This window comes from Rousettus aegyptiacus, unplaced genomic scaffold (genome assembly GCF_014176215.1).
Source record: "Rousettus aegyptiacus isolate mRouAeg1 unplaced genomic scaffold, mRouAeg1.p scaffold_m13_p_12, whole genome shotgun sequence".
NCBI classification, from domain to species: domain Eukaryota; kingdom Metazoa; phylum Chordata; class Mammalia; order Chiroptera; family Pteropodidae; genus Rousettus; species Rousettus aegyptiacus.
The window spans coordinates 1,001,087-1,025,476 of record NW_023416287.1 but is presented as its reverse complement, the minus strand read 5'-3'; the positions used below and the strand labels follow the sequence as shown (position 1 = coordinate 1,025,476).

Genomic DNA, 24,390 nt, shown 5'->3' with positions numbered 1-24,390 from the left:
GCGTCCCCTGTGCGGGTGCCGGGTGGGCGGAGGGGCGACCCCTCCTGTCTGCGTGGAGGCGCCGGCGTCCACGCACATCAGCGAATTGGGGGCGGGTTTCTGGTCACGAGCGGCATGAACAGTCGGTCACCAGGATCATGCCTCCCGGGCCCTTACCCCTCACCTTGGCGTGTCCCCTCCTACTGACTGTCATTTGCCACCGGGGCAGGCTCGCCCAGTGCCCAGTTGGCCCCCTTTCCTTTTCCTCTGCTCTTACTAACTGCCCACGAGGCTGTCCACCACCCGGGCCTGCACGTCACATGTGGATGGGGCACACAGATTCTGTTTTATTTGATTTCAGAAAAACCAAAGCCAACTTTAACGGCTAGGAGCCTTCCCGCGTGTGTGTGCATGCACACACACGCACACACAAGAGCACTCCCACACGCACACACACCTCAACTCCTCTCTTGGGAATTTAGTCCCTCTGGCCTCCCTGGCCCGCAGGTGACGGCTGCAGTGAGCCCGGTGGGGAGCAGTGGCCCCTGGAGCGCTCTGAGACCCACCCCCCGAAGTGACAGTGGCCGAAGGGCAGAATGCCCTGAGTGCTGAGGCCGGAATCCTGGGCGAGCTGCCCTGCGGTCGTGCAGAGGGCTGACCGGTCGCGGCAGCAGTGGGGCCAGGGACTCAGGGGTGTCGGTGAGGAGGAGCCATGTGAGGGCCATGCAGACCCCACCCATTCTGTTCCCCGCAGCCCTCCCCAGAGCACGCCGTCTCTGTAACGCTCTGCTGGGCTCGATCATGCTCTCCTGTAAGAGAGTGACCTCCCTGACCCTGGACGCAGTCAAGAGCCTCTGGGGTCGCCTGCCCAGGCAGGCGGAGGCTCGCCCCGGGCCTGCCAAGCGCTCACCCCACCCTTCTTTCACCTTTATTCCCCCAGCGCCTTTTTGCAAGACTCCACCAGGGGGCGCCTGAGACCGCCGCCCAAAGCTCCACAGGCTCAGGGAGGGGCGCCAGGCGCAGGGCCTGGGACTCCGGGATGCCCGTGGAGGCTGGGCTGGTGGGAGGTGGGGGCCGCTGCCCCGGAAAGGATGCAGGTGCTCGGCTGAGGGGGCAGCACTGGGCGGGAGCCTGAGGCCCCCTTTCCCTGGGCCTCCGAATTCCCGCTCCCCACAAGTCAGTGGACGCTGGGGAGAGTGTGCAGCTGCCGCCCAGCCAGTCATCTCCGAGGTAGGTGGAGATAGAGGGGTTCGAAAGGCCAGCTGAAGACCCCCTCTTGGCCTTCCCAGCACCTCTGGATACAGCCAGGCCCCAGCCAGGCCCCTGCCCCCCGTGCCAGGCTGTGCCCCCCACCGCCCGCGGGCAGTCAGGGGAGCAGGTCTGGGCCGGCTCGCTGGGTCTCCGCTCAGCCGCTGCTGCGGGGTGAGGGCGGCGGTCCTCCGGGTCCCTCGGGCTCCTGGGCCCTGGGCCGCTTTCTCCCTCAGGACGGCTTCTTAGAGGCTGTGGGAAGCGCACTGAGGTGAGGGCAGGACACCTGGCGGTGGCCTCGTGGGTCCTCCCTCGAAGTGACTCTGACTCCCAAAGAGGGGATGGGACTTGCCTGTGGGACCCTGACTCTGAGGGCCCTGGGGGCAGTCTCTGGGTGCAGAAGCCCACCCTGGCAGAGGTGACTTGTCCTGACAGCAGTGGACTCTGCGGCCGTGTGGCCCAGCTGGAGGCAAGCCGTGGGACTTTGGTGGGAGCGCGGACCCTCTCCCCAGGGCGGACCCCGGCCCCCCGCGCCTCCCTCGCTGCCCTGCAGGGGGCCTGGGGCGTCTGGATAGCCCGAGCTGGCCGGAAACACGGGCTGGGTGCCTCCATGGGCCTGCCCTCGGCTGGGGCCACAGGGGAGGGGCATCTGGTCCCCGGGACCCTCGCGGGCGGGACCTGCCAAGGCGCTGGGCGCAGGCCTGTCTCCGATGCGGGACAAGCTCCAGTTCCGTGTCGGAACCCGGCTGGAAGCCTGACCCCAAGGACCAGCCCGTGACCCTGGGCCAGCTCCCTCACGGCTCCATGTCTCAGCGTCCCACCTGGGAACGGCGAGCTCCGTCACCGGGCAGCACGGCGAGGCTCAGAGGCACTCACGGCTGGACGCGGTGGGCACCGCCCCACGGGTCCCGAGGTACAAGGGTGCTGCCGGCCACAGCTGGGCACGGACCTTGTCCTCACTGACCACCACATGTGTGTTGTGGGGTGCAGTGCCTCACGGGGAGGCCGGCCCTGAGCCGGGTGTGAGGACGGGGCGGGCTAGGCTCAGAGTGCAGTGTGTGGACACCCGGCGCCCCTACGGGCTGTGCCCACCGGGGTGGTTTCCAAATAGTGCCCAACAGGAAGTGCCTCGAAATCAGACAGGTGTGCTGGCCTCCTCCACTGCGTGCCCGAGCAAACACAGGCCGCGGTCACCTTCTCGGCAACAATGGCGCATTGTGGCGGCCACAGCTGGCCTGCCTGGTGGCGGGCCCGCTTGGACAAACAGAGGGCGGCGTCTGCTATTAGCTCAGGTGTGCAGAGGCTTCTCAGGCACCTGGAGGCCTGGCCGGAGCTGCCTTTGTGGCCAGAGCAGGAAGTAGGGGTGTTCTGATACCCTCAGGTCGGGCACTGCCTCTGCTGCCCTGCTGGGAGGGGCTGGGCCCACAGACACCACCCCCAGCAGCCCCCAGCCTGCACCCCCAGAAGCACAAACACGCCCCAGGGGCTGCATGTTCTGCTCCTCCTCCAAGGGTCCCGGAGACCCCGAGACCCCGTTCTCTGGCTGGGCAGGCAGTGAGGGGGAGGCGGGGCCAGCACCCGCCCAGGCCTGGCCCCGGGGCCCTCCTGAGGGGCCGGCCTTGGGATAGCTTCCAGGGCTGGTGCCTGGGTTCCCGGCGGCCTGAGGGTGCCATTCCCCAGTGGCCGGGGCTGCGTACCTTTGTCCCACGGGTCAGAGGATGAGGCCCGCTTCCTCCTCTGCTGTGGGCTGAGCCCGCGCTCTGCGGTGCAGAAACACCTGGGCCCCTCGCCGGACGTGCTCTCTGTGACCCCTGCCTCGGGGCTCAGGCCCACCTGAGCAGTGTGAGGGTGTGGTCAGGGCGAGCGGCCTCCCCCTGAGCCTGGGCGGTCCTGGGTGGCAGCCCCACCAACAAGAAGCGCGTGGCTGGGGACCCACCTCACTGTCCGAGGAGTCGGGCTCATCCAGCTCGGCCGACACCGGCCATGGCCGCTCCGGCTCGCTGAGCTCTGCAGGGCGCAGGGTGGGGGTCAGGCCAGGCGGGCGGCCGGGGGCACCAGTGGGAGCAGGTGAGGACACTGAGGCACAGAGGGGCCGGCCCCAGGCCCAGAGCTCCAGCTCCCGCACGGCGACCCCACCAGCTGCTGTGTCCAGGGGCGCGGTCGCTGTGTGACGGGCAGCTCGTCTCCCGTCCCCGAGTCCTAAGCACTAGGATGGCCTCCCCTTCCTTGCCTGTGGCCACAGACAGGCCCGCCTGGGCCCCTAGCTCTTCTCTGGGTCTCGCTGGGGGTGCTAAGCCCGTGACCCGTGGTTTGGCCCATCAGGCGCAGGGGCTGAGCTGGGCCTAGAGGACACTGACCACCACGTCTCCCTCCTTCTCTGCTGTGGCACCACTTGCTGGGTCCTCATGACCCCCCACTACTCATTCTTACCTGTGTGGCCATCGGCCTCAGGCCTCTGTGGGTGGGGGGACAGTTTTGGCCTCTCTCGGCCTGGTGATGGCAGGCTGGGGTGGGGTCCTGGGAGAGGACGTGCGGGATCCTGGGGGGAAGCAAGTGAGTGGCTTGAATTCATTTGAGCTGACTGCCTCGCCTCTCAACCCAGCCTTGGATACAGCCTGTGGGATCCTGGGTGAGCCATGTCCACTCTAGTGTGAATCAGGCAGCCAGGCTTTCTCACTGCGAAGCGTGGGGTCAGCCACGTCCACTCTAGTGTGAATCAGGCAGCCAGGCTTTCTCACTGGGAAGCGTGGGGTCAGCCACGTCCACTCTAGTGTGAATCAGGCAGCCAGGCTTTCTCTCTGGGAACCGGCTGGTAGGGCAGTGGGAAGCGTGAGCCCAGTGGACGCTGGCTGGGGCAGGCGCATGTGGAAGCGAGGACAGAGCTGGGCCTCACCACGAGAGTGCGGGGCTCTTCCGGCTCTGGTGCTCTGGCCCCCTTGGTGCCATGGCTGTAACCCAAGGGTCCAGGCTGGGCGGGGGGCTCTGCTCCCTGGGGTGGCTCAGGACTGGGAGTGCGTGCAGCTTGGGGGCTGAGAGACCCCAGTCGGCTGGAAGGCTTGGGGGCGTCTCGGCCCCGGCCCCACTCTGAGAGGTCCAGAGGCTTGTCTGTGCCATGGTCCTGTGTGGCTGTGACCGCCTTCCTGCTGGGGCCTGCCGGGCCTGCGGGCTGTGGGAGCCGCCCTCCGGGCAGGGCCACCCCGGCCGCCTCCTTCTCGGGGCCCTCGAAGTCGAAGGCGCCTGGGGGCGAGGGTGGTGCCGGCCCCCACCTGGGTGGGCCCCTCGGCCTGGCACTGCCAGCCCGTCCCCACGCCCGCAGCTGCTGGGCCAGGAGCAGCTGCAGCGCCCCCTCCAGCCGCGGGTCCTGCACATCCGCCAGGTTGCCGGGCAGGCCCACGGGGTCGTCCCAGGCCTCTGCCTCCCCGGCCTTCAGGCCCTGGGTCCGGGGGCCGTGGGGGCCTGTGGCGGGGGCCCAGGGGCTGCCGTGGGGACTCCGGAGGTGCAGGGACAGGTGGCGATTCAGAAGGCAGAGGCGGTCAGCCTGGAGGGAGCGCGTCAGGGACTCGTCGGTCATGGCGGAGGGCCGCGTGGCCCGCAGGAAGCTGTGGGCGGGGTGGAGGGTGGAGAAGGTCAGTGGCGCGAGGCCCACGGTCAGCCCCGCCTTCCCAGGCGAGGACCTGGAGGAGAGTGCCCAGGTCGCAGGTAGGTGGGGCAAGGGTGGGCTCCCGGCCCTTGGCTCTGGAGGCCGGGCCAGGTGCCCTGGCCCGCGGTGACCTGGGGCCGGGGCCTCTGCAGCCTCCCCCACCTCTGGGCGTCAGCTGCCTGCCCGCTCCTGGAGCGCCCGCCCCATCTCTCCCCCCCATGCCCCCGGCCCCGTCCTGGCTGTTCGGGAGGCATCCAGGTGGGAACTTCGCCACAGGCAGGGGAGGGCAGGGGCACCTGGAGCGACCCCTGGGCTCTTGACCCCTTGCCAAAAGGTGGGACTGGAGTTGGAGGGAGACAGGTGCTTGGCGCAGGCTGCTCTGCTCGTGGTGGCGGCGGTGGGCGGGGCCTCACCTGTCCAGGGGGAGGCCGAGCTCGCGCGGCGGACTGGGTGGGCTGTTCCTGGCCGGTGGCAGTGGGGGCGTCCCGTTGGTGCAGCCCCGGTCAGCGGGGCAGGCCCGGGCCCCCGGCCTCACCACAGCGATGGTCCCGTGCAGCTGGTTAGAGATGCGCTGTGGGCTCTGCACAGGCGGGCGGGTGAGCCGGGGTGCAGCCGGCTGCCGCCCTCCGCCCTTGCTCCCCAAGACCTTGGGCAGGCGGCCCGCCCGCTTCGAGCCTCGCCTCCACCCACGTCAAGTGGGGCTCAGTGGTCCCTGCCCAGCAGAGGACCGGCACGTGACCGGACGGGCTGGGCCTGCCCGGTGGAGGGGAGTGGGCTCAGGGTCCCCTCGCCCTCACCATATCTGGGGCCCGAGGCTCTGGTAGGTTGGCGCCCGGGGAGGTTTTGGCCACTGGAGACGTCCTGTACCCCGACTTTTCTGTGGGAGGAGAGCAGTGGGCGGCGGCTTGGCCCCCAGGACAGAGGGTCCTCGGTCCTGCAGCGCCCGGCCCCCCGGCCTCCGTCCTCCCCGCGGCCTCTTCTCCCCGTGGCCCGCACCTGGGTGGTCGTCCTCCGTGTCCTCACGGCCTCCCAGCAGCTTCTCGGTGACAGCCTTCCGGGCACCAGGGGAGGGGAGCAGCAGGGGCGGGGGGGTGTCCAAGGCGCCCTCCCTGCCCTGGGGCTGGGGCCTGTCTCTGGAGGGGAGAGGGTTCGAGGGCAGTGTCCTGGAGACGATCAGGAAGGCCGGGGTGCCCTCCTGGGGGCCAAGCCACCGCTGAGAGGGACCCGGGTGACCCAGAGAGGCAGCTTTCTGGACACTGCCTGAGATCCTGCCACTGTGGCTCCCACGGCAGGGCCAAGCCGGCCTCGCTGCCCTTCTCAAGTACGCATGTCCCCGGCGTCAGAGCTGCTGCGGTGCTGGGGACCCGGCCTGCGTCCCCGGGAGTCCCCTGGGCTCCTGTCCCTTCACAGGGCCCTGTGCTTGTCACTACAGGAGGTCGGGAGTCGGCTCTGTGGCACATGACCCGTGGGACCCCCACCCCAGGGCTGGGCCGGCCTCCCCAGGGCCCGTGGAGGTGTGGCAGGCACCTGCTGTGGGCGGGGCTTGGGGGGCCGGGTCCTCTGCCGCGGGCGCCTTCCCCACTCACCCCGGGCCCCGGAGCCGCGCCGCCTCCTCCTTCAAGCTCTCGTTCTCTTCCTGCAGCCGGGTCACCTCATTAGCTGCAAGAGGCGCTGCTCAGTGAAGGGCGCAGCCGGGGGCTCCTCCCGCCCTGGGGAATTCTCCGTCCCTGTCCTGCCCCAGGCGCCCCTAAACGCTCGCTGTCTGAGGGGTGCGGCTGTGAAGACAGTGCCAGCCACGGGCCGTGGGGCGTGGCAGGACTCCCGCCCGAGGCTTGTCCCTGGGATGTCGCGTCATTGGGCGGGACCGGCAGGACTCCGTTGTGGGGAGAAGGGAGTCGAGGCTCTGGGGCGGCAGGGACACCCCCAGCCAGGCGGCTGACATGCGAGGGGCAAGCCGGGGCCATCCGTCTGCGAATGGGGGTGTGGGGCGCCCGCCCAACAGCAGCTCTGCCTTCTCCCCTTTCCCTGAGACCCCATGTCAGGCGAGCAGGCCCTGGGGTCACGGCCCCCACGGGAGGGGACGGCGAGGCGCAGGGCTCACTGAGGACAAAGACGTGCCGCAGGCTCTGGACCAGGGAGCTCTCGAACTCCGCCTGTTTCTTCCGGGCCAGCTCTTGGGTGACCGAGCAGCGGTCACACAGGCCGGCCCGCAGCCTGTGGGGAGGCAGGAGGCTGCTCTGAGGGGGAGACCGCGGCCCGCAGGGGGGCTGGGGCCCCCCAGGCCGTGCCCTCGTCTTTCCCGGACTGTGTTCCGTGGAAGCCGCGCCCCATCCCCGGCCCACCGCGTCTGGGAAGGAGCTTTGAAAATGCAGTTTACTTAAGGCTCTGAGAAGTCCTGCTGCGGGAGACCTGCCTGGCCCGGCTTGCCCCTGAGCTTGCGGGGCGGGGCCCCCGTCCCGCCCCGCCCCGCCCCGCCCCCGCCGGCGGGAGTCAGGCGCAGTGGCGGGCCGCTCACCTGTTCTCCAGCACCCGCACGTTCTCCTTCAGAGCCTTCTGCTGCTCCCTGAGCTGCTGGTTCTTGGCGCAGAGCTCCTCCACCCTCCGGGCCTCCCTGTGGGAGACGCACCAGGTGGGCGGCGGGCCCTCCCCGGGGCCTGGGCGGGGTCCTGCGGAGCGCTGCGCCCTGGGGACTTCCCTGTGAAGGGGACCTTGAGAGGGCAATGCTTAACCCAGCACGCGCGAGCGCGCACTCGGGCCCCGGGCGGTTTTTGTCTCGTCCACCTGTCGTGCTACAGAAGTGCAACCCGTCTGGGACATGGGGACACGGGGACAGGGGGACCGCGCGCCGCAGGACTCCAAGTCTCAGACGAGTGTGCCTGCTGGTCATCACAGACGCCGCCCGCCCCAGGGGGACGTGGCCCGCCCAGCCCCGGGAGGGCGTCCACTCACTCAGTGGCCGTGGGGTCCAGCCCTGGCTCTGCAGGCCACTGGAGGCGGGACATGGACAGGCCCCGCCCCTGCCCCGCCCCCGGCCCCGCCCAGCCAAGCCGCAGCTGCCCCTTGCGTGCCATGGGTGGCGGCACCCTGGGGTGTCAGGGATGAAGTGAGCCACCGTCCTCAACTTTCCCCGCTGGGCCAGGGCCTGTCCCGACTCACCGGCACCTCTCTGAGTTCAGTTCCAGAAGCTTGTTCTGCAGGCCTGGAGGGATGGGGAAGGGGGGGTACTTCCTGTCCCTCTCCAGACCTCCGCCCCCTGCCCAGGTCCCCTCGCTGGCTCCCCGGGGCCACCCCACAAAGTGGGCTCCCAGTTTCGGGGCTGCCTGGGACCCCTGGTCTGGGCCGGCGTCTCCCCTCCCTGGGGGCTCTGGCCCTGGCGTCTTTCTGAGGTCGGGGTCCCGAAGCTGGGAGTAACCAGCCACCTGGCTAACTCCTGAGAGGGAAGGTTTTTGGGGTGCAGCTAGTGTTGAAATGAAACGGGCTCCTGGGGGAGATGCCAGCAGAGGGCCACCTGCCACCTCGCTGTGGTTCTTTAGCCCAAGCAGCGCGCCCCCCCCCCCCGCCTCCCTGGGTCTCTGGGGGGTGAGCCAGGCCCTTGGGCCCTCAGGAGTGTGGGAGCACTGTGGGAAGCTCTCAGAGGGTCTGGCCCAACACTGGAGCACAGGGCACGAGGGGCTCCAGCCCTGCTCCCCGCAGGGAACTGGACGGGCGTGTGGCTGGGGACAGAGCTCGGCCTGGGGGTTCTGGAGGGGAGCAGAGAATTTCAGCTCGATGCCCTGGAATGCCCCTGATGGGGCCCCGGACGCATGCATCCTCTTCCCAGAGGCGGGCAGCCTCACTTCTGGGGACGCTGAGACCCCGAGACCCTGTCCTGGGTGAGGGGCCCATCTCGGCCGGATCTCTGGACTCTGTGCACCAGGCCCAGCCTGTTACTTCCACTCTGGCGTGGGCTGGCCCTCTGGGAGACACCCTGTAGGGCCCCACTGAGGGGTGGGCGGGGGCCAGGCACCCGGCACTTGGCAGCTGCGGGCTCTGGGTCAGTGCTGCCTCCTGGGTTTGCTGAAAGTTGGGGGTGACAGTGGGAACGCCTCGGCCTGGCCTTGGCCCTTAGACCGTCCATCCAGGTGAGAGCCGCCTGTGGAGACCCACCTCCGCCCGCCACAGCCCCGCCGCCCTGCCACACGGCACTCACTCAGGACCTCCTTCTCGTGGATGTCCCTCAGCCTGTTCAGCGACTCCGTGAAGCTCTCCATGGCCCCCACGCCCGGCCCAGGCCCCCGGTGCTGGGGTGCAGCCCTACTGCCCCTCCGTTTCCAGCCTGTGGAGCGGAAGGTGGGGGAGGGCGATGTCGGCTTGGGAACGGCCGTGGGCTGCAGGATCTGGCCCCAGCCACCGTCTGGAGAGGAGATGGTTGCCCGTCCCGTGCCGTGCTGTTGGGGGAGCTCTGCCTTGCGGCCACCCCGCACCACCCCCGGGTCACGTCCGCACAGGGGGCCCAGTGGGCTGTCTCCGCCGCGGGGGACTTGGATGGGAGGACGGGCGGGCACGTCCACTCGGTCTCCACGCCGCATCCCAGGCCTGCCGGCCGCCGCTCGGTACCGGGATCGCGACGGCATGTGCGGCGTGCGCTTGCGGGCCCCCAGCTGCAGACACCCGTACCCCGCAGCCGAGGTCACAACCCACGGTGCAGTCACACGGGGAAGCCTGCCAGGGGGTGCGCCAGACCCAGGTGGTCGGGTTGGACACGGGGCGCGGGGCCGAGGCCGCCGGGGATCTGGGCACTGCGCTGATGGAAACCCGCCAGCCTTCCCGCGCGGTCCGGGTCCTTTTCTGTGTCCGTTTCACGTCCATGACACGTCTACTAACAGCTGAGAGCCGCTCCGGGAGCCGCACAACCCCCCGTGTGGCTTTGCCGAGTGCCAGCCCCTCCGCACGACCCCCCTCCCTATCGCGGTGGCCGCGGCGCCCGTCTGGGTCTCCTGGGCACACGTGTGCCCCATGTGGGGTCCTGCGGGAGCAGGCGGGGCTGGGCTCAGCCCAGTGGCAGCTGGCCTCGGTCCTTGTGACAGACCACTGTGATGGCTGCGCATGGGTTCCGAGGCCCCCTGCCCTGCGGGACCTTCTGTGGCCATCCTCGCTGGAGAGACGGGGAAGCAGGGCTCGGAGCAGGTGGTGCCCGCCCAGCGGGGGGGCCGGGAGTGGACGCAGAGCCAGAGCAGCACGCGCAGTTGCCAGGCACCCTCGCCGATTGTCACCGCCATCACTGCCATCCTGTCACCGGGACCCTCCTCACCGAGGCCCCGCGCTGATGACAGCCTCCCCACCCCCTCCAACACCATGGCTTCAAGGCTGCCAGGCAGCCCTGGGTCCTTCCCCAGGCCAGAACGAAAGGGCCGTGTGTGTGTGTGAGTGTGTGTGGTGTCTGTGACCTGGGCACACTCACCCTCACACCCTTCCAGGCCTTTCTGAGACCCCACCTGCTGGGAGAGGTCCAGGCTGTGGCTGCTCCGCCCCTCCCCCCGCTTGCCCCCTCCCCCCCTTGCAGACCAGCCCTGCGCCTGGGAGGCTGGGCCACAGCGCAGGGGACCGGCCAGCCTGGCCAGCAGTGGTGCCTTTGTGTGTGCGTGCTCTCGGCGTGGTGGTGCGTGCGTGCGTGCGTGTGCGGTGCCGTGTGTGTCCGTGTGTGTGTTGGTGCTGAGGACCCAGCGTCCCCTTCCCCAGTGCCCACCTCGGGTCTGAGTAGCTGTGGACGTGAGTTTTGACCCCGGCCCGCATTTGCTGAGGCTGAGCCAAGCCCCCGCCGTCAGCGCCGCAGGGCTGGGGCCTGCTGCTGGCCCCCTCGTGTGGACGAGGGCCTGTGCCAGAGGGCAGAGGGGGTCCCGTCCTGCAGGCTGGGGCCAGAGCCCACTCTCTTCCCCTCTGGGTCTCGCCTTCTGGTCAGGGGGAGGTGGCGCCTTCTGGTCCTCCTCCTGAGGAACTCTGGGGGCGCCCGACCCCACGGACAGATGGCCAGGCTCCTCCCCTCCTGGTACCCTACAGTGACCCCTCAGCAGCGACTGTCGGCTTGGCTTCCACAGACACCCAGAATCTCACCTTTCCCTCCCCAACATGCGCGCCCCCTCCGAGCCCCCAGGGGACCGCCCCCAGGGGACCGCCCCCAGGCCGCAGACGTCACCTAGGCCACCCCATCTGCTCTCCTCCTCCACCTGCCCCACCAGGCACGAGAGAGTGCCGGCCCTCGGAACCTCTGCTCAGATCCCCTGGGCCCATCACGGGGTCGTGCCTGAGTCCTACTATGGCCACCGGAGGGGAACCATCTGCCCCAGAGACAGGCGCATGGGTGGAGAAGCCCCCGAAGGCCAGCTGCTGATGGAGGGAGGGACCCCTCCCCCACGCTCCATAGCCATCCCCAGGCATACTGCAGGGCCGAGCCAGACCTGAAGCCAGCCTGCTTTGCATTCACCCGCTCCAGGCGTCAAACTGCTCCGGGCTCTTGGAAGTGGGGGTGGCAGGTGCCCCGGGGGTGTGGGCTGGGGGTGCCATGACTGGGGGGAGCAGGAGCCCGGCAAGCACAGCGCTGGGCTGCCCACGGGGAAGCAGACGGTGTTTCTGGCTCCGGCTGGGCCTTGGACCTGGGGTCAGGAAAGGGGACACCGGGGAAGCCTGGACTTCCTTGCGCAGGACGGAGTCCGGCAGGCCGGAGGACAGAGCGCGGTCCTGCGTCCTGCAGGGTCGGCGGAGCCGGAGCTCGAGCCGGAGCCGGAGCCGGAGCCGGAGCCCGAGCAGGCGGGGCAGGGCAGTTGGGGCGCAGCGGAGGGCGGGGCTCCCCGAACCCGTTTCCCAGGCCCGCCTGGGCTCCGGGACATGCGGAGTGCTGGCTGGGGAGTCAGGGTGCCGCTCAATGGCTCCATGCCAGAGGGTGAGGACTCTGGGAAGGTCGGGGCTCCGGAGGGTCCAGGTCAGAGCTCACCTGACCAGGGATGACCTTGCAGGCTGGGAGAGAAGACGCTGAGTCCGGAGGCCAGGGGAGGCCGGGGCTCGAGCGGGTGGGGGGACACGCACCCCCGACCCCGTCACCACGGCCCGTGACCGACCACACTGCGGGGACACCGGTCTCCAGATGGGGAAGCCGAGGCCCGAGGAGGTCACATCGTGCCCCCTGGCCGCCCCCCGGAGGTGGGCGCAGGGTCCGAGCTTGGTCCTGGGGCTGTGGCCTCGCCCCGGCGACGTGCCTGGCGGCCCTGCTGTGCCAGACTCGGCGCTGCGGCAGGGCCCTGGGCGGTGAGACTCCGAGGAGGGCCCGGGAGAGCCTGAGCCACGGCACCTGAACTTCCGCCCCGACCCGCCCGACAGGTGCCTCTTCCCCCGAGTGCCGCGGTGGCTGGGCCGCGGGCCGGGCTGACGCCCACGAAGGAGCCACCCACAGGAGCCCAGGGCGCTTGGGCCTGGGAGAGACCCGTGCGGGCTCTGGGCTGGAGCGAGAGGCAGGCGCCGCTCCCGACGGGGTCCCGCGGTGCCCTCCACCGGGCCAGCCTCAGGCTTCTCTCTGCCCTACGCTGCGCCGCCGGCTGTCCAGCTGCTCCTCCTGGCGTCCCTGTGAGCGGTGGGACATGCTCTCCCGCGCCCTGGGGGAGAGCAGCATGGACAGGGGCTCCGCGGCAGGGCCGGCTGGAAGCCGAGCTGGAGGGGGTGCTCCTGAGGGAGCCCCTTGTCCAGGGAGGCCCAGGGTCACCCAGCCGGTGGGCGGTGCAGTGTGACTTTCCAGAAGGGCAGGTGACACAAACGCTTTTGGCCAAGGCAACGGGACAGAGTCAGGCTCCTGGGGCGGCCCCCAGTGCCAGGCCCTCCCTCCTGGAGTGTGGGGAGGGCCGGGCAGGGCAGGGAGGTGGCTGGAGGGGGCCCACTCCCCTGGCTGGGGTGCGGTCTGCACGGGCCACTGCTCTTGGGGAGAAGCTGCTGGCGGTGGGCGGAAAGGGCTCACATCACAGCCCCCCGCCAGGGGCGAGGGTCAGCTCTGTCTACCAGGAGAGCCCGGGCAGCTGGGCGACTGGGGGTTCGGGCAGCTCTGAGGGTGAGGCGGGCTCTCCCCAGGCCTAGGCGCCTCTGGGCAGAGGTGCTAGGGCCTGGGCCAAGGGCTGCGGCAAGGCCTCTGGGGGCCCGTGCGCAGGAGAGGTGGCCTGAGTTCCCACTGCGGTGGAGGTGGGGGTGGGGACTTAGGGTCCCCGGATAGGCCCAGGGGTTCCCCGGCCCTCGCACTCCGAGCCCGGGCTGGAAGGTCTTTGCCAGGGCTGAGCCTCTGGGAGGAGTAGACGGGAGGGAAGGGTCAGCCACGCCGGTGCCACTGCCCGCCTGCCACTCAGCCCAGGCAGCGTCGGCCCGGGCAGAGAGCAAAGGTGTGGGGGTCCGAGCCGAAAGCCGACAGCCCCAAGGTGACCCCCGTCCTGCCTTTACCCTCTGCGCAGACTTGGGCAAATGGCTCTACCTCTTGGAGCCTCAGCGTCCGAAGTGACACCTGTCTAGGTGAGGCCTCTCTGGGTCACACGTACTCAGCCCGGTGCCCAGCTGGCCAGTAAGTGCAGGCGGCGACCGGGGACCCCGCGTCCACCGGCGGCCGCCAGCACCTCCCTCCCACGAGACCCCCAGGGGCCGGCATCGCTGCTCACGAGCACCTGCTTCTCCCGACCGGTTCACAGCCCCCTGTCGCGGAGACCCTTTGCAGGAGGACAAGACCCACCCCTGCCCCGTCTTGGTGGCCGTGCCCAGGGCAGGTGCCGTCTGGCCCTGTGCACAGGGGGCACCGAGGCACTGGCTGTGGCCCCCAGCCTGGGCCCTCTGTGGTGACCGGCAGTCGCGCGCCTGGCCGAGCCCGCGGCCCTGCCCACGCAGCAGACGGCGGTGCGCCCTGCCCCGCGCTCGGGGCGGTGTGCCGCCGCGCGCCGGCGGGGCGGCTCGGACACCACTGCGCTCCAGCGACCGGCCGGGGGCCCCGTGCAATGACACACTCGCCCTCGGAGGGGCCCTGGCCGCCCCGCGTGCAGGCGAGGACCCGAGGCTTGGAGCGGCGTCATCTGTCACGGTCGCCGGCCCACAAGGGCGCAGCCAGGGCAGAAGCGGCCTCCTGCGGCCTCCGGGGCCGGTCCAGGTGGCAGGCCAGGTCCAGACACGTGGCCCTGCGGGGCCGTGGCCTCCGTCCGGCAGACACACAGACCCACGCCATACGTGCACACGGTGCCACGGCCACTCGGGCAGAGGCAGCGGGACCCCGACGCCGCCCTCGGCCGCCTCTCCCATGTGCACATGGCTCTCGCAGCCGAGGGAGCTGCACGCACACGGGCGCACACGCGTGTGTGTCCCCCGCGCGTGTGCACGCGAGCATGGGAACAAGGCGGGCACATGCTTGTGGGCCGGCGGAGGCGTTGCTCTGTGGCTCAGGTAACCACAGGCCCTGCAGCCGGCCCCTCTGAGGATGGCAGCTGCGCCCCGAGGCCTGGCTGGGGGAGGTTGAGCAGGAGCCGCGGCCCCAGGAGCCGTGTCCACTGCCTCGTCCGCGACCCCAAGACAAGGGCGGCCGCGTCCCACAGTGCCCAGCGCTGAGCTGCGGACGCTGAGCCGTGCACCCCCCCACGGCTGCACCCCTTCTGCCCCGTGAGGGTCTAGCAGAAGGGCAGGTCCAGGGTGGAGCACTGGCCACAAGCTGTTTCTGGCACCCCCAGACCCTCGCCAGATGACGGAGGCTTCCTGGTCAGCAGTGCCAGGCCCAGCCTTGCCTCTGCACCCGGCCCCAAGAAGCCCCCTGGGCCCCTCTCCCACTGGGCTCCGTGGACCTGGTGCCCCGGAGCAGGGGGCTGCACCCCTCTTGCCAGCCTGGCCAGCCTGCTTCCTGTCCCCCGCCCCCTGCCCAGCGAGCAGAGGCTGGGGCTCCCACCTCCGTGGTAAGCACCTTGACAGCAACCCCAGGTCCACCCCGGCCCCCACTGCTGGAGCTGCCCGGCGTTGGGGTCCCCCAGGTACTCACATGGCCCCTCGCCCGCCTCGACCCGACCGACCCGCAGACCCTGTCGATCCGAGCTCCTGACCGCTCCGCTCCCGCAGGGATGGGAGCAGCAGTGTGAACTTGCACAGGCAACAAGGGATTTTGGCCAAACCCGCTTGACAGGTTCTGGGTTCTCCGGGCCAGGAGCCGAAGGGAGGCAGGGACAGCCTGAAGCCGCCCAACGGGTTCTGCCATCACGGAAAGCAGCAGAACGGGTCCGTCTGAACCCACACAGAGATGGGATTGTTCCCTGTAACAGCGCGTGGCCGGCGCCTCTGGCCAGGGGACAGGGAGAATCCGGACGTCAGACTGAGGGACACAGGGGGGCAGGAGGTCTGTCACCTGAGGGCACAGGTGGGCACAGGGCTCCTCCTGCCTCTTTCCCGCCTCGTGGTGGGCCGACCTTTCTGGCCTCGGTCTCCCTGCCTGCATGCTGGGGATGGTGAGCTCTGGCCTGTCCCTGTCAGGGCTCAGTCACTGGAAACCTGTGGCCGCTGCTGGAAGTGGCCGGGCTGGGTCTGCAGGGCGCCCTGCCCGGTGCTGGCCCCCTGGCCTCCCAGAGGAGCAGGCGGGCCTGTGGGCGGCCCAGGTGGGGGCCGCCTCTGGGGTCTTAGGCGGGTTGGGGGTCCCCAGGGGGGCTCTGCAGGGGGTGTCGTGGTTTTGCCTGTTCTCTGCATGGTGACATTGTAGCGCTAAGTGGCTGGCTGTACCCCCAGCTCCACATCCTCCTCCATAACCCCCCAAAGCCCCAGGGTCCCCAGCGGCCCCACACCTCCTTCACCCCTCCCCTACACCCCTCCCCTGGCCCCCCTCCCTGCATCCCTGTCTGCTCAGGAGGGCTCGGGGCTCAGACGAGGACCTGGGCTCCAGGCCAGCCGCCCTGGTGAGGTCCCAGAGGAACTTCCTGCTGCCAGTGCGTGCCCTGCCCGCCGCCAGCTGCAGGTGGCCCGGCCCAGGGCTCTCCGGACAGGTGGTGGTTGCCAGGCGCTGGACTTGGGGTGTCTGCTACGCGAGGCCCCCGGCTGGGCCCTTCATGAGGGGTGTCGGAGGCACGTTCGTGCATGCACTGCACAAGACAGCGGCCGCGGTGCATGGACACAGCCTGGTGTGGGGGGCCCTCCCCACGGCGCCCCTCAGGCGCACGCCCTCCGCCCCACACACATGCAGACACTGAATGCGTGGCGTTCATGCGTGCCCACGCGCACGCAGCACACGCAGCACACGCAGCACACGCGCTCGCAGCACACACAGCACACGCAGCACACGCGCCCGCAGCACACGCGCAGGGGCTTGCGGCCTGGGAGGCATCCTGAGCCCCCCAGAGCCTGCTTCCGGGGACAGCTGGAGGGAGAATGCTGGCCCGGGGAGGCCTCTCCCTGTGATGGGAGGGCTGGAAGATAAAGCTTCAAAGGCATCTGCTAACGCACCTTCAAGAGCCGCCTGTCCTGCCCCTGTTTGTGTTACTGGATTGATAGATGGGGGTGTGGGCAGCGGCCAGGCATCCCTGGCTGCCAGATAAATGGGTCACCTATTAATACGGCCCTGCAGAGAGGGCCCTCGGGCGAGGCTGCCTTCTGTCATGTCTGCGGCCTGTCCCCACCCTGGCCGCAGAAGGCTCTCGACGCTCCGACCGGGGGAGGGGACTGTGCATCCTGGCCAGGCTGCAGCTGGGGGCGGGCGGGAGCTGTGTGGGCCTGGCCTGGGCAGTGGGAGGGGGAGGGGCCCAGGGAGGTCCTGGGGGCCAGGGGGAGGCACCCTTCCACCCGCCCTTCACGTGACCTCTGCAGTAGGCACCTGCTTTTACCTGTTTTTAAAATTACTTTTCAATAACGCCAGGACCGTGGCGGATCTCCCGCCTTGCAGAGCAGGAAAGCATTGCAAGTGGGGCCACAGTCTCCTTTCATCGTCGCCCGTTCGGGCCGCCCGTGTCCCCGCCGGAACTCCCTCCGCGGAGCCACCTACCTGTGGGGTCCCACCGCCGCGAAGCGGGCGCTTCGGGGAGCGCATTCCACTCAGCACCCAGCGACCCCCAGACGCTCCGTCCCCCCGGAGAGAAGCCCCGCACTCAGCAGCCGCGGCTCCCCGGGCGCGGCCCCCCGCGGTAACCAGCTGCCAGCCGCCGCCACGGCTCTGCCCCCCGGGGACACTTCCTGTGCGGTCTCGGCGTCCGGGGCGGTCCGCTGAGCTTCCCGTTCCTGGTCCCCCCATGTGGCGTGTGTCCCATGCCCCGGTCCTTCTCAGGGCCGAGCAATACTCCATCGCACGATGCGCCTCCTCCATCTGTCCGGGGAGGGGGGGTTTGTCGCCACCTTCTGGCCGCTGGGAGCAGGTGCTGCTGCAAACATTTGGGCCCCAGCTGTGGATGAACACCTGTTCCAGGTGCCTCGGGTCCACCTGGCTTTGGAAGCAACGGGTCACCTGCTAACTCTCAGCTAACGGAGTTGCTGCCAGAGGCTTCGGAATCAAAAAAACCCTCAGATGATTTAAGCAGGCAGAGAACGAGGGCCTCTGGCCGCCTTCAGGACCCTGGCGGTGGGGTGCTCAGGTGCCTGCCACAGCCCGCTGTGGGGTACCCTGGGGCAGAGGAGGAGCCAGCACGCAGGGCCCTCGGGGGACAGAGCTGGGGGCTGGCGCCTCTGCCTGGGCTGGGATCACAGAGGGGAGAGCAGGCACCGAACGCTCAGTAATCGAGAAAAAGAAATCCTTTCAGGGTTCGCTTTAATTGGGATTTTTTGTGGACATAATTGTGGCGCCGCATGCAGCTGCACGAAATAACACGGGGAGGTCCCGTGTGCGTGCCCCTTACTCAGGAGCTGTCGCCCCACGGTGGCATGTCACCTGCACCCGCATGTGCGCACCTTTTAAGCTCTACCCGCTTCATCTCCTCCCCGGGGTCCCGACCCGCCATGGAAGCCAGGACCGAGGGCGTCCCCCGCCTTCCGCGACGTCGCCCGTCTCTCGTAGCCGCCCCGGCCCGGCAGCCCAGCTCCGCGCCCCGTTTCTGAAATATCACCGGCAGGGGGCGCGGGGCGTGGCCTCCTGGGCCACGTTTCTGCCCCGGAGGTCCCGCCTCGTCGTCGGGTGCCCGTGCCCTAGCTCCTTCCTTGTGCTTGCTGAGCAGGGCTCCGGGGTGTGGACGGACCACGGCGTGGTGTCCTGTCCCGTCGGAGGGGGTCCGCAGGAAGCGGCGGTGACCTGCGTGCACAGGTCCGTGATGTGTCCTCAAGGCGCCACCACAGGGTCCTCCAGCAGCTGTGCATTTAGGTTTGAAAGAATTGTCAATGGTTTGATGTAATACGTTAAAAGATTGGAGTTAATAAAAATAATCCCCAGTGGTCAAATCGCCAAAGCTTTAAGTAAAGACGGGACTCGGCGGGGTCCCCGTCGGTGTCTCGCGCAGCCCACAGATGTGGCACAAACGCGTGACGACACGTCCCCGCCGTCACGGTGTCACACCGGGTGTGCGCACTGCCCCCACCGTCCATCCGGCCGCCCCCGCCAGCCCCGGGGCCAGCGACCCTCCCACTGTCCCCACGTCTTGCCTTTCCCAGCGTCACGTAGCCGGGACCACACCGCGTGTGGCCTTTTCAGATCGGCTTCTCTCCCCCAGTGACGCGCGCTTACGGTCCCTCCGTGTCTCTGGGTGACGCGACGGCTCCTTTCTTCTTAGCGCTGGGCAACATCCCGCCGTCTGGACGAGCACAGAGCATTCATCCACGGGCCGAAGGGCGTCTCGGGGCTTCCAGGTGTTGGCGCCCCTGAGCGAGCTGCTGCAGACGGCGCGGGCAGGGCTGCGTGTGGACGAGGGTGGCCGCCGCCTCAGGCCGACACCGAGGGGCGCGGCCGTCAGCTCCCGCGGCAGGGCCGCGGCCAGTTCTGTAGGCTCCGCCCGGCCGCCCCCCACGCGGCCGCCCCGTGCGCGTCCCCCGGCAGTGGCGCGAGCGCCTGTGGCCCCGCGTCCTCCCGCGGGTGCTGGCGTCCGTGCCCCGGGTCTGGCCGTTCCGACGGGAGGGCGCCGGCCTCTCCCGCTGTAAGCCGCCTTCCCCTGGGGATGCCGGATGCACGGCCCTCGCGTCTGCGCGTCCGCCGTCCGCGTGACCGTCTTTGGTGCGCTGTGCTCGGGTCTTTGCCCGTTTTTAATCGGGTCGCTGGCTTCCTTACTGGTTGTAAGAGTCCTGTGTGTTTGGGTGACAGTCTTTTATCAGACGTGTCTTCCGCAAACCTCTCCCGTCTGTGGCCGATCTGCTCATTCTCCAGACAGTGGCTTTCGTAGAGCTGAGGTTCTTAATTTTCATTAAGCCCAGCTCATCGGTTTTCTCTTTCACGGTGTTGAATCTAAGGAGTCCTCACCGGCCCGAGGTCACCCGGTGTTCCTGTATCTCTAGGAGTCTCACAGCGTGGCGTTTCGCACTGAGCTCCCTGACGGTCGGGGTGGTTTCCGTGGCGGGCCCAGGTCCGTGTGTGGGCAGACGCCGCCCACTGCCCGTGGACGTCCGCCGTCCCTGCCCGTCTGTTGAAGAGGCCGTCCCTGCTCCGCCGAGTCGCCTTTGCGCCTTTGTCGGAGCCGAGCTGACCGTGGCGGTGGGGTCTGTTTCTGGGCCGTCCGCGCTGACCGCCGACCTGCGTGTCCGTCCTGCGCCGACGCCGCGGCATCCCAGTCACCGCAGCGTGCCCGTCAGCCCTGAAGTCGGCGGCGTCCGTGCCCCGACGCGGCTCTTCTCCTTCGATGCTGAGCGGGCCGCGCCGGGCCGTGGCCTCCTCTCCGCGTGAGGCTCGGCGTCCGTCCGCCGTGTGCCGGGGCAGCGCGCGGGGCTCTCGTCGGGGCCGCGCTGGCTGTCCCACACCCTCCCAGCCTTCGCTGGCCGTGGGCAGGGGCTCTGGGGACAGACCAGCAGGTGCCTGGGCATGTCCCACCTCTGCTTCCTTTTCGAGACATGGGGGCTCCTGGGTGCCTGTGCCCTGGCGGGTGCTGGGAGTAAGGAGAGGGCTCCCTGCGTGAGGCCGGGGCAGCCCCTGGCCCGCTGAGCCCGCCCACGCGAGCTCGCTGACAGTTTTTTCACTGTCATTTTGGGGGTCGGCAGCCGGGGAGGGCTCAGACTCCCAGTCTGTCGGCCAGGGGGGACGTGGGCTCAGGGAGCCCGGCTGTCCACAAAGGCCGCCCGGTCACTGGGCAGCGACGCTCCCGCGAGGCCCCGCCCGGAGCAGGGCCAGCAGTTCTGGGCCTTCCGGCCCGACTCCGGGAAGTCGGAAACTCGTTTTTCTGCTTCCCTGTCCCCAGATATGAACAGCCCTGGCAGCCCGATGGCAGCGCTCCCGGCCCCGCGCGTCTGCGCAGGACGGGCCTCGGTTCCTTGAGCTCCGGGATCGGGCAATGGCATCATGGGGCCCGCGAGGGCTGTAGGTCAGGACGACCGTCCGCCATGGCAGGAGAGGCCGAGGGGCAGGAGGCGTCAGCCAGGGGCGGTCCCGCCCCGAGCACGGCCCCACGCGCACGAGGAGACTGTCAAACCAAGATGCGCCGGGCGCTCGCCGCGGGAGTGGGAGGGGGGAGGGGTCGGTACGCAATGCACCTGCCATCGGCGGGGCGTCCTAAGGTCGCGGTTTGACGAGAAACAAGAGTCGAAAGTATTACGAGTCAGACTTTATGGCCAAAAAAAAAAAAAAGGTGAGCGATGAGAACGTGGGGCGGGAGACGGAGGGACCCGCCGCTGGCGGTCTCGGCGCCCTGCGGGGACGTGGTGAGGGGCGGCCGCCGCCTGTGACGGACTTGGTGGCCTCGGGCGGCCCCCGTGCGGCCCCGTGGGCCAGCGCCGCGCCCCTCGGGGTGGGCCCAGAAGGTGCGGCTGCCGGCCCGAGGGCGGCGGGCTCAGGAGGGGCATCGCCCAGCATCCTGGGCGGGGGCCACAGCAGGCGGCCCCTGGCCCCCACCGAGCCCCGGCTCTGCCCGGCTCCGGGGCCGGATGCTCCCATGACTTGCCGTTTCCGGAAGGAAGTTCTTCCTGCTCCAGGTGCGGGTCAGATGGTGACGCATGGAGGTGCAGGGTCTAAACCTTGACTTTATGGATCAGCAGCAAAGAGCGAATTAAGGGGCCGGAAGTTACTGCAGACGGCCGGGAGCCAGGGCGGCTTTCCTGGCGTCCCCGGCCCTGGACGGGGTCTTGGTTACCCTGGAGCGGCCCGAGGTGGGTGCCCGGGAGCCCTGGGGGACCAGCGAGGGGTCCATCAGGGCGGGCTGCTTTCCTCGCCTGCTGGGGCTGTCCCCCGCGGCCTTCCGCACAGTAGCCTGCCAGCAGACGGTCCGTGTGCCTCGTGCCGCAGCTCTCTGGGCTTGGGGAGCAGGGGACAGCCCGCTGTGTGCACCCACGGTCACCGCGTGCTCGGGGTCCTGCGAACTTTCGCTGAGATTTTTTTACTTTGTTTTCTAATTCAGTGAACTTCCCATGATCTAGAATTACCCATTTTAAAGCGAACACGTGGTGACATTCATGGTGACATGCAACCACCCCTGTAGCCTCTGTCTGTCTCGTGGCTCTGCCTGCCCTGGACATGCCTCACAAGCGGGATCCTGCGACAAGCCGTCTTCCCGTCTGGCTCGAGGGCGACCTCGAGGGGTCACCCGCCTGGTCGCGAGGGTTAGCACTTTGTTCCCTTCAATGGCGGACCGACATTACGTCGCCGATGCACCGTGATGCTCATCGCGCCCTCCGTGACGGACGCCGGGCCGTCCCCACCCGTGGCCACTGTGACGCTGTGACGCCCGGGCCGCGCGTCCGAGTTCCTGGTTTCGATCGCTTGGGGCTTTGCTCGGGCTGGGGACACACGGCCTCCCCAGCTGTCGGAGCCTTTATTAAATAATAAAATAAGCACACGTGATCTGAGGCGCTCAGTGTGACGCAGTGACACCCCCAAACACAGTGACACCCCCACGTGGAGGATGAGCCCTCGGCCCCTGCTTTAGAGGTGGAGGTGAGCGGCCGCCTCTCCCTCGAACCTGACACTAGTGGGCTGCCGGTGGCCTGGGGGACACTTGCCTGGCCTCTGGAGGTGGTGGGCACTGTGGGAGCAGGGGGGCCGGAGGGGGCGGGGCCGGCTCGGGGACCCTGCTGGCGGCCTGGGGCTGAGGCCTGTGTGGTCCCGAGGCCTCGCTGCTTCCCCATAAACGACGGCGGGAGCACTTCATAAACACTCGCGAGCTGCGGAATGCTTGGCGTGGGGTTCGGCCGTTTCAGAACTAATAAACAGAGGTCGGCGGGGAGCGGAGGCCCAGTGCGCGGGAAGATCAAAGGCAGCACGGGGACTGTGTCCTCGGGGACGAGGCCGCCTGGTCCTTCCGAAGCCTGGGGGCTGCGCGCAGACCGCCGGTGGGGGTCCGCGGGGCCGGGCGGTGGCCACGGGCCCGGGGTCCAGCGGTGCGGGGCCCCTTCACGGCACAGGCTCCCTGGGACTCAGTGACAGGCTCGGCGATGTTTCCAGGACTCGGAGGGCTGAGGTCTGTGCCGGTCCCCACGGGGACATCTGGAGCGGGCTCTGTGACGGCCGGAGAGCAGCAGTGGGCTGCCCGGCCTCGGAGCCCGTGGGAGACACACCGCTGCCCTGGCGGGCTGTGCCCCGTGCCCCGCTTCCCCCCACGCCTTCCTCCCTCCGTGCCTTCATCCATTCCTCCGTGCATTCATTCATTCCTCCGTGCATTCATTCATTCATTCCTCCATGCATTCATTCATTCCTCCCTCCATTCATTCCTTCCTCCGCGCCTTCCCCCCCTTGCGCATCGCCCGTGTGCTCCGCCTGCCCCGTTGTTCCGGCCGGCGTGAGCGTGACAACAAGATGAAGAACCCATTATCTACTTTCTGGAACCTGGAGTCAGCCGGGGCGCTGGGGAAGCCACTGCCCGCGAAGGGGAGAAGAGCACATTAAACTGCTCCTGGCCCGGGCTGGCCTCGGGCACGTCACCCCAGTGCCCTCTCCCCAGAGAGGCAGACGCAGGAGGGGACGAGGGGCCCCCCCGCCCTCGGCCAGGCCCCCGGCAGCCCTGGTGTGCTGTGCTCACTGGAAGACGTGAGTTTCCCACCCTCGGCTGCTGGCTCCCCACCAGGCCCCGTCACCCTGCCCCCCGGGGGCATCAGCAGACACCTCTGCCTCGCGGCAGAGCCTGGCACAGCCCCCACCGGCCTGGGTGGCCAGGCCGCTCTGGGGCGGCTGCATGGAAAACCCACCCCATCCGTCACTGACGGGGTGCTGTGCCTGTGCGCCTGGGGTTCTGTCCACGGGGCCTGTTCCGCAGACGCCGGCTCCGCCTTCCTGTGTGGGTTGGAGCTAAGCTCAGGGGCCTGGATGGTCGGAGGTGGCTCGGCGAGGCTGCGGTCCCACCTCTGCCGCTGGCAACCCGAGGACCCGGAGGGGCGGCCCTCACGGCCCCCGAGCCGCAGCCCGCCTCCTGCGACGTGCAGGGCCCGGCCCGCGCGTCCACGTGGTCACTCGTTCCTCAGCGAACACACGCGTGTCCACGGCGCGGCGGGACCCCAGCCCCGCGGAGCCGTCTACCCGCGCTGGTTCCAGCCCGCTCAGCGTGAGCGACACACCCAGTGACCGCGCAGACCCGGCTCGGCGCGAGGCAGTAACCGCGTTGGCGCCGTCTGCGGCCACAGTGTCCTGAGATGCCGGCGTTTTGGATTCACGGGGTTAAAATGTATCATTGAAACGAATTGCGCCTGTGTCCCATTACTTTCTTAACGTGGCCACCGGCACACCGAGATCATGCCTGGTTGGCAGGCAGACATGCACCAAGTGGGCAGGTGACCAGGACATTTCGGGTGACAATACTGGCCGTGGCAGAAGTGAGCAGGGCGTTGTGCAGAGAGTGGGGTGGGGAGGCCATGCTTGTTCCTGCCCCGTGAGTCCTGCCTGCCCGCTCGGACCCCCTCGAACAGAGCGAGCAGAGCCCTGGGGCGGTCACTGACCCACGCGGGCCCAGCTGTGGGGCCCTGCCTCCCCGTCCCTCGCCGGCTGGATGGGGAGGAGGACACTGTCCGGCCACCTAGCCAGGCTGCGAGCAGCTGAGGAGAGCCAGGGCCGAGAGGTCGTGCACTTGGCTTAAAAGGATCCAGGCCCCTGCGGTCGTACGGGCTGTGGTTCCTGCTGCCGTCTGCAGGGCAAGGCCCTCTCTCCCGGTGGACGCTTGGACCCGGGGCGGAAGGGTGGTGGAGAGGCCCCCTGCGTGAGCTTCCCGGGGCCATTGTGAGGCTGCTCCATGGCCTGGGGCTTAACTCACAGGAATCCATCTTCTCCTGGCGCCGGAGGCGGGAAGCCCCGGATGGAGGTGTGGGCAGGGCTGGTTCTGCCCGAGGGGGAACCTGCCCCGGCCTCTCCTCAGCCTCTGGTGGTGCCAGCAACCCCCCGGGCTCCACCTTCGCACGGCCCTCTCCCGTGCGTGCGTCTGTCCCAATGTCCCCTTCCCCTAAGAGCTCCGGTCATGTCGGATCGGGGCACACCCACC

At 69.1% G+C, this 24,390-nt stretch overlaps 1 protein-coding gene across 1 annotated transcript; it reads right to left on the bottom strand.

Annotated features, from left to right (window-relative positions):
- Positions 1-1,380: 1,380 nt before the first annotated feature.
- RBBP8NL (RBBP8 N-terminal like) lies at positions 1,381-9,117 on the bottom strand. The gene is made up of 13 exons (XM_036229091.1): positions 9,057-9,117; positions 8,024-8,066; positions 7,383-7,478; positions 6,969-7,081; positions 6,454-6,526; positions 5,864-5,994; positions 5,665-5,744; positions 5,281-5,447; positions 4,121-4,826; positions 3,658-3,766; positions 3,164-3,234; positions 2,925-3,060; positions 1,381-1,479 (listed from the first exon to the last, which is right to left on the bottom strand). The coding sequence occupies exons 1-13, from the start codon at positions 9,115-9,117 to the stop codon at positions 1,460-1,462; spliced, it is 1,806 nt and encodes a 601-aa protein (XP_036084984.1). The 3' UTR covers positions 1,381-1,459.
- Positions 9,118-24,390: the final 15,273 nt, after the last annotated feature.

Excerpts from the sequence above, each read along its gene's own strand:
- RBBP8NL (XM_036229091.1), bottom strand. The coding sequence starts at position 9,117 with ATGGAGAGCTTCACGGAGTCGCTGAACAGGCTGAGGGACATCCACGAG. Across the intron at positions 7,479-8,023 it reads CTGAACTCAGAGAGGTGCCG|GGAGGCCCGGAGGGTGGAGG; the intron begins GTGAGTCGGGAC and ends CGTCTCCCACAG. Across the intron at positions 6,527-6,968 it reads GCGGCACGTCTTTGTCCTCA|CTAATGAGGTGACCCGGCTG; the intron begins GTGAGCCCTGCG and ends CGCCTCTTGCAG.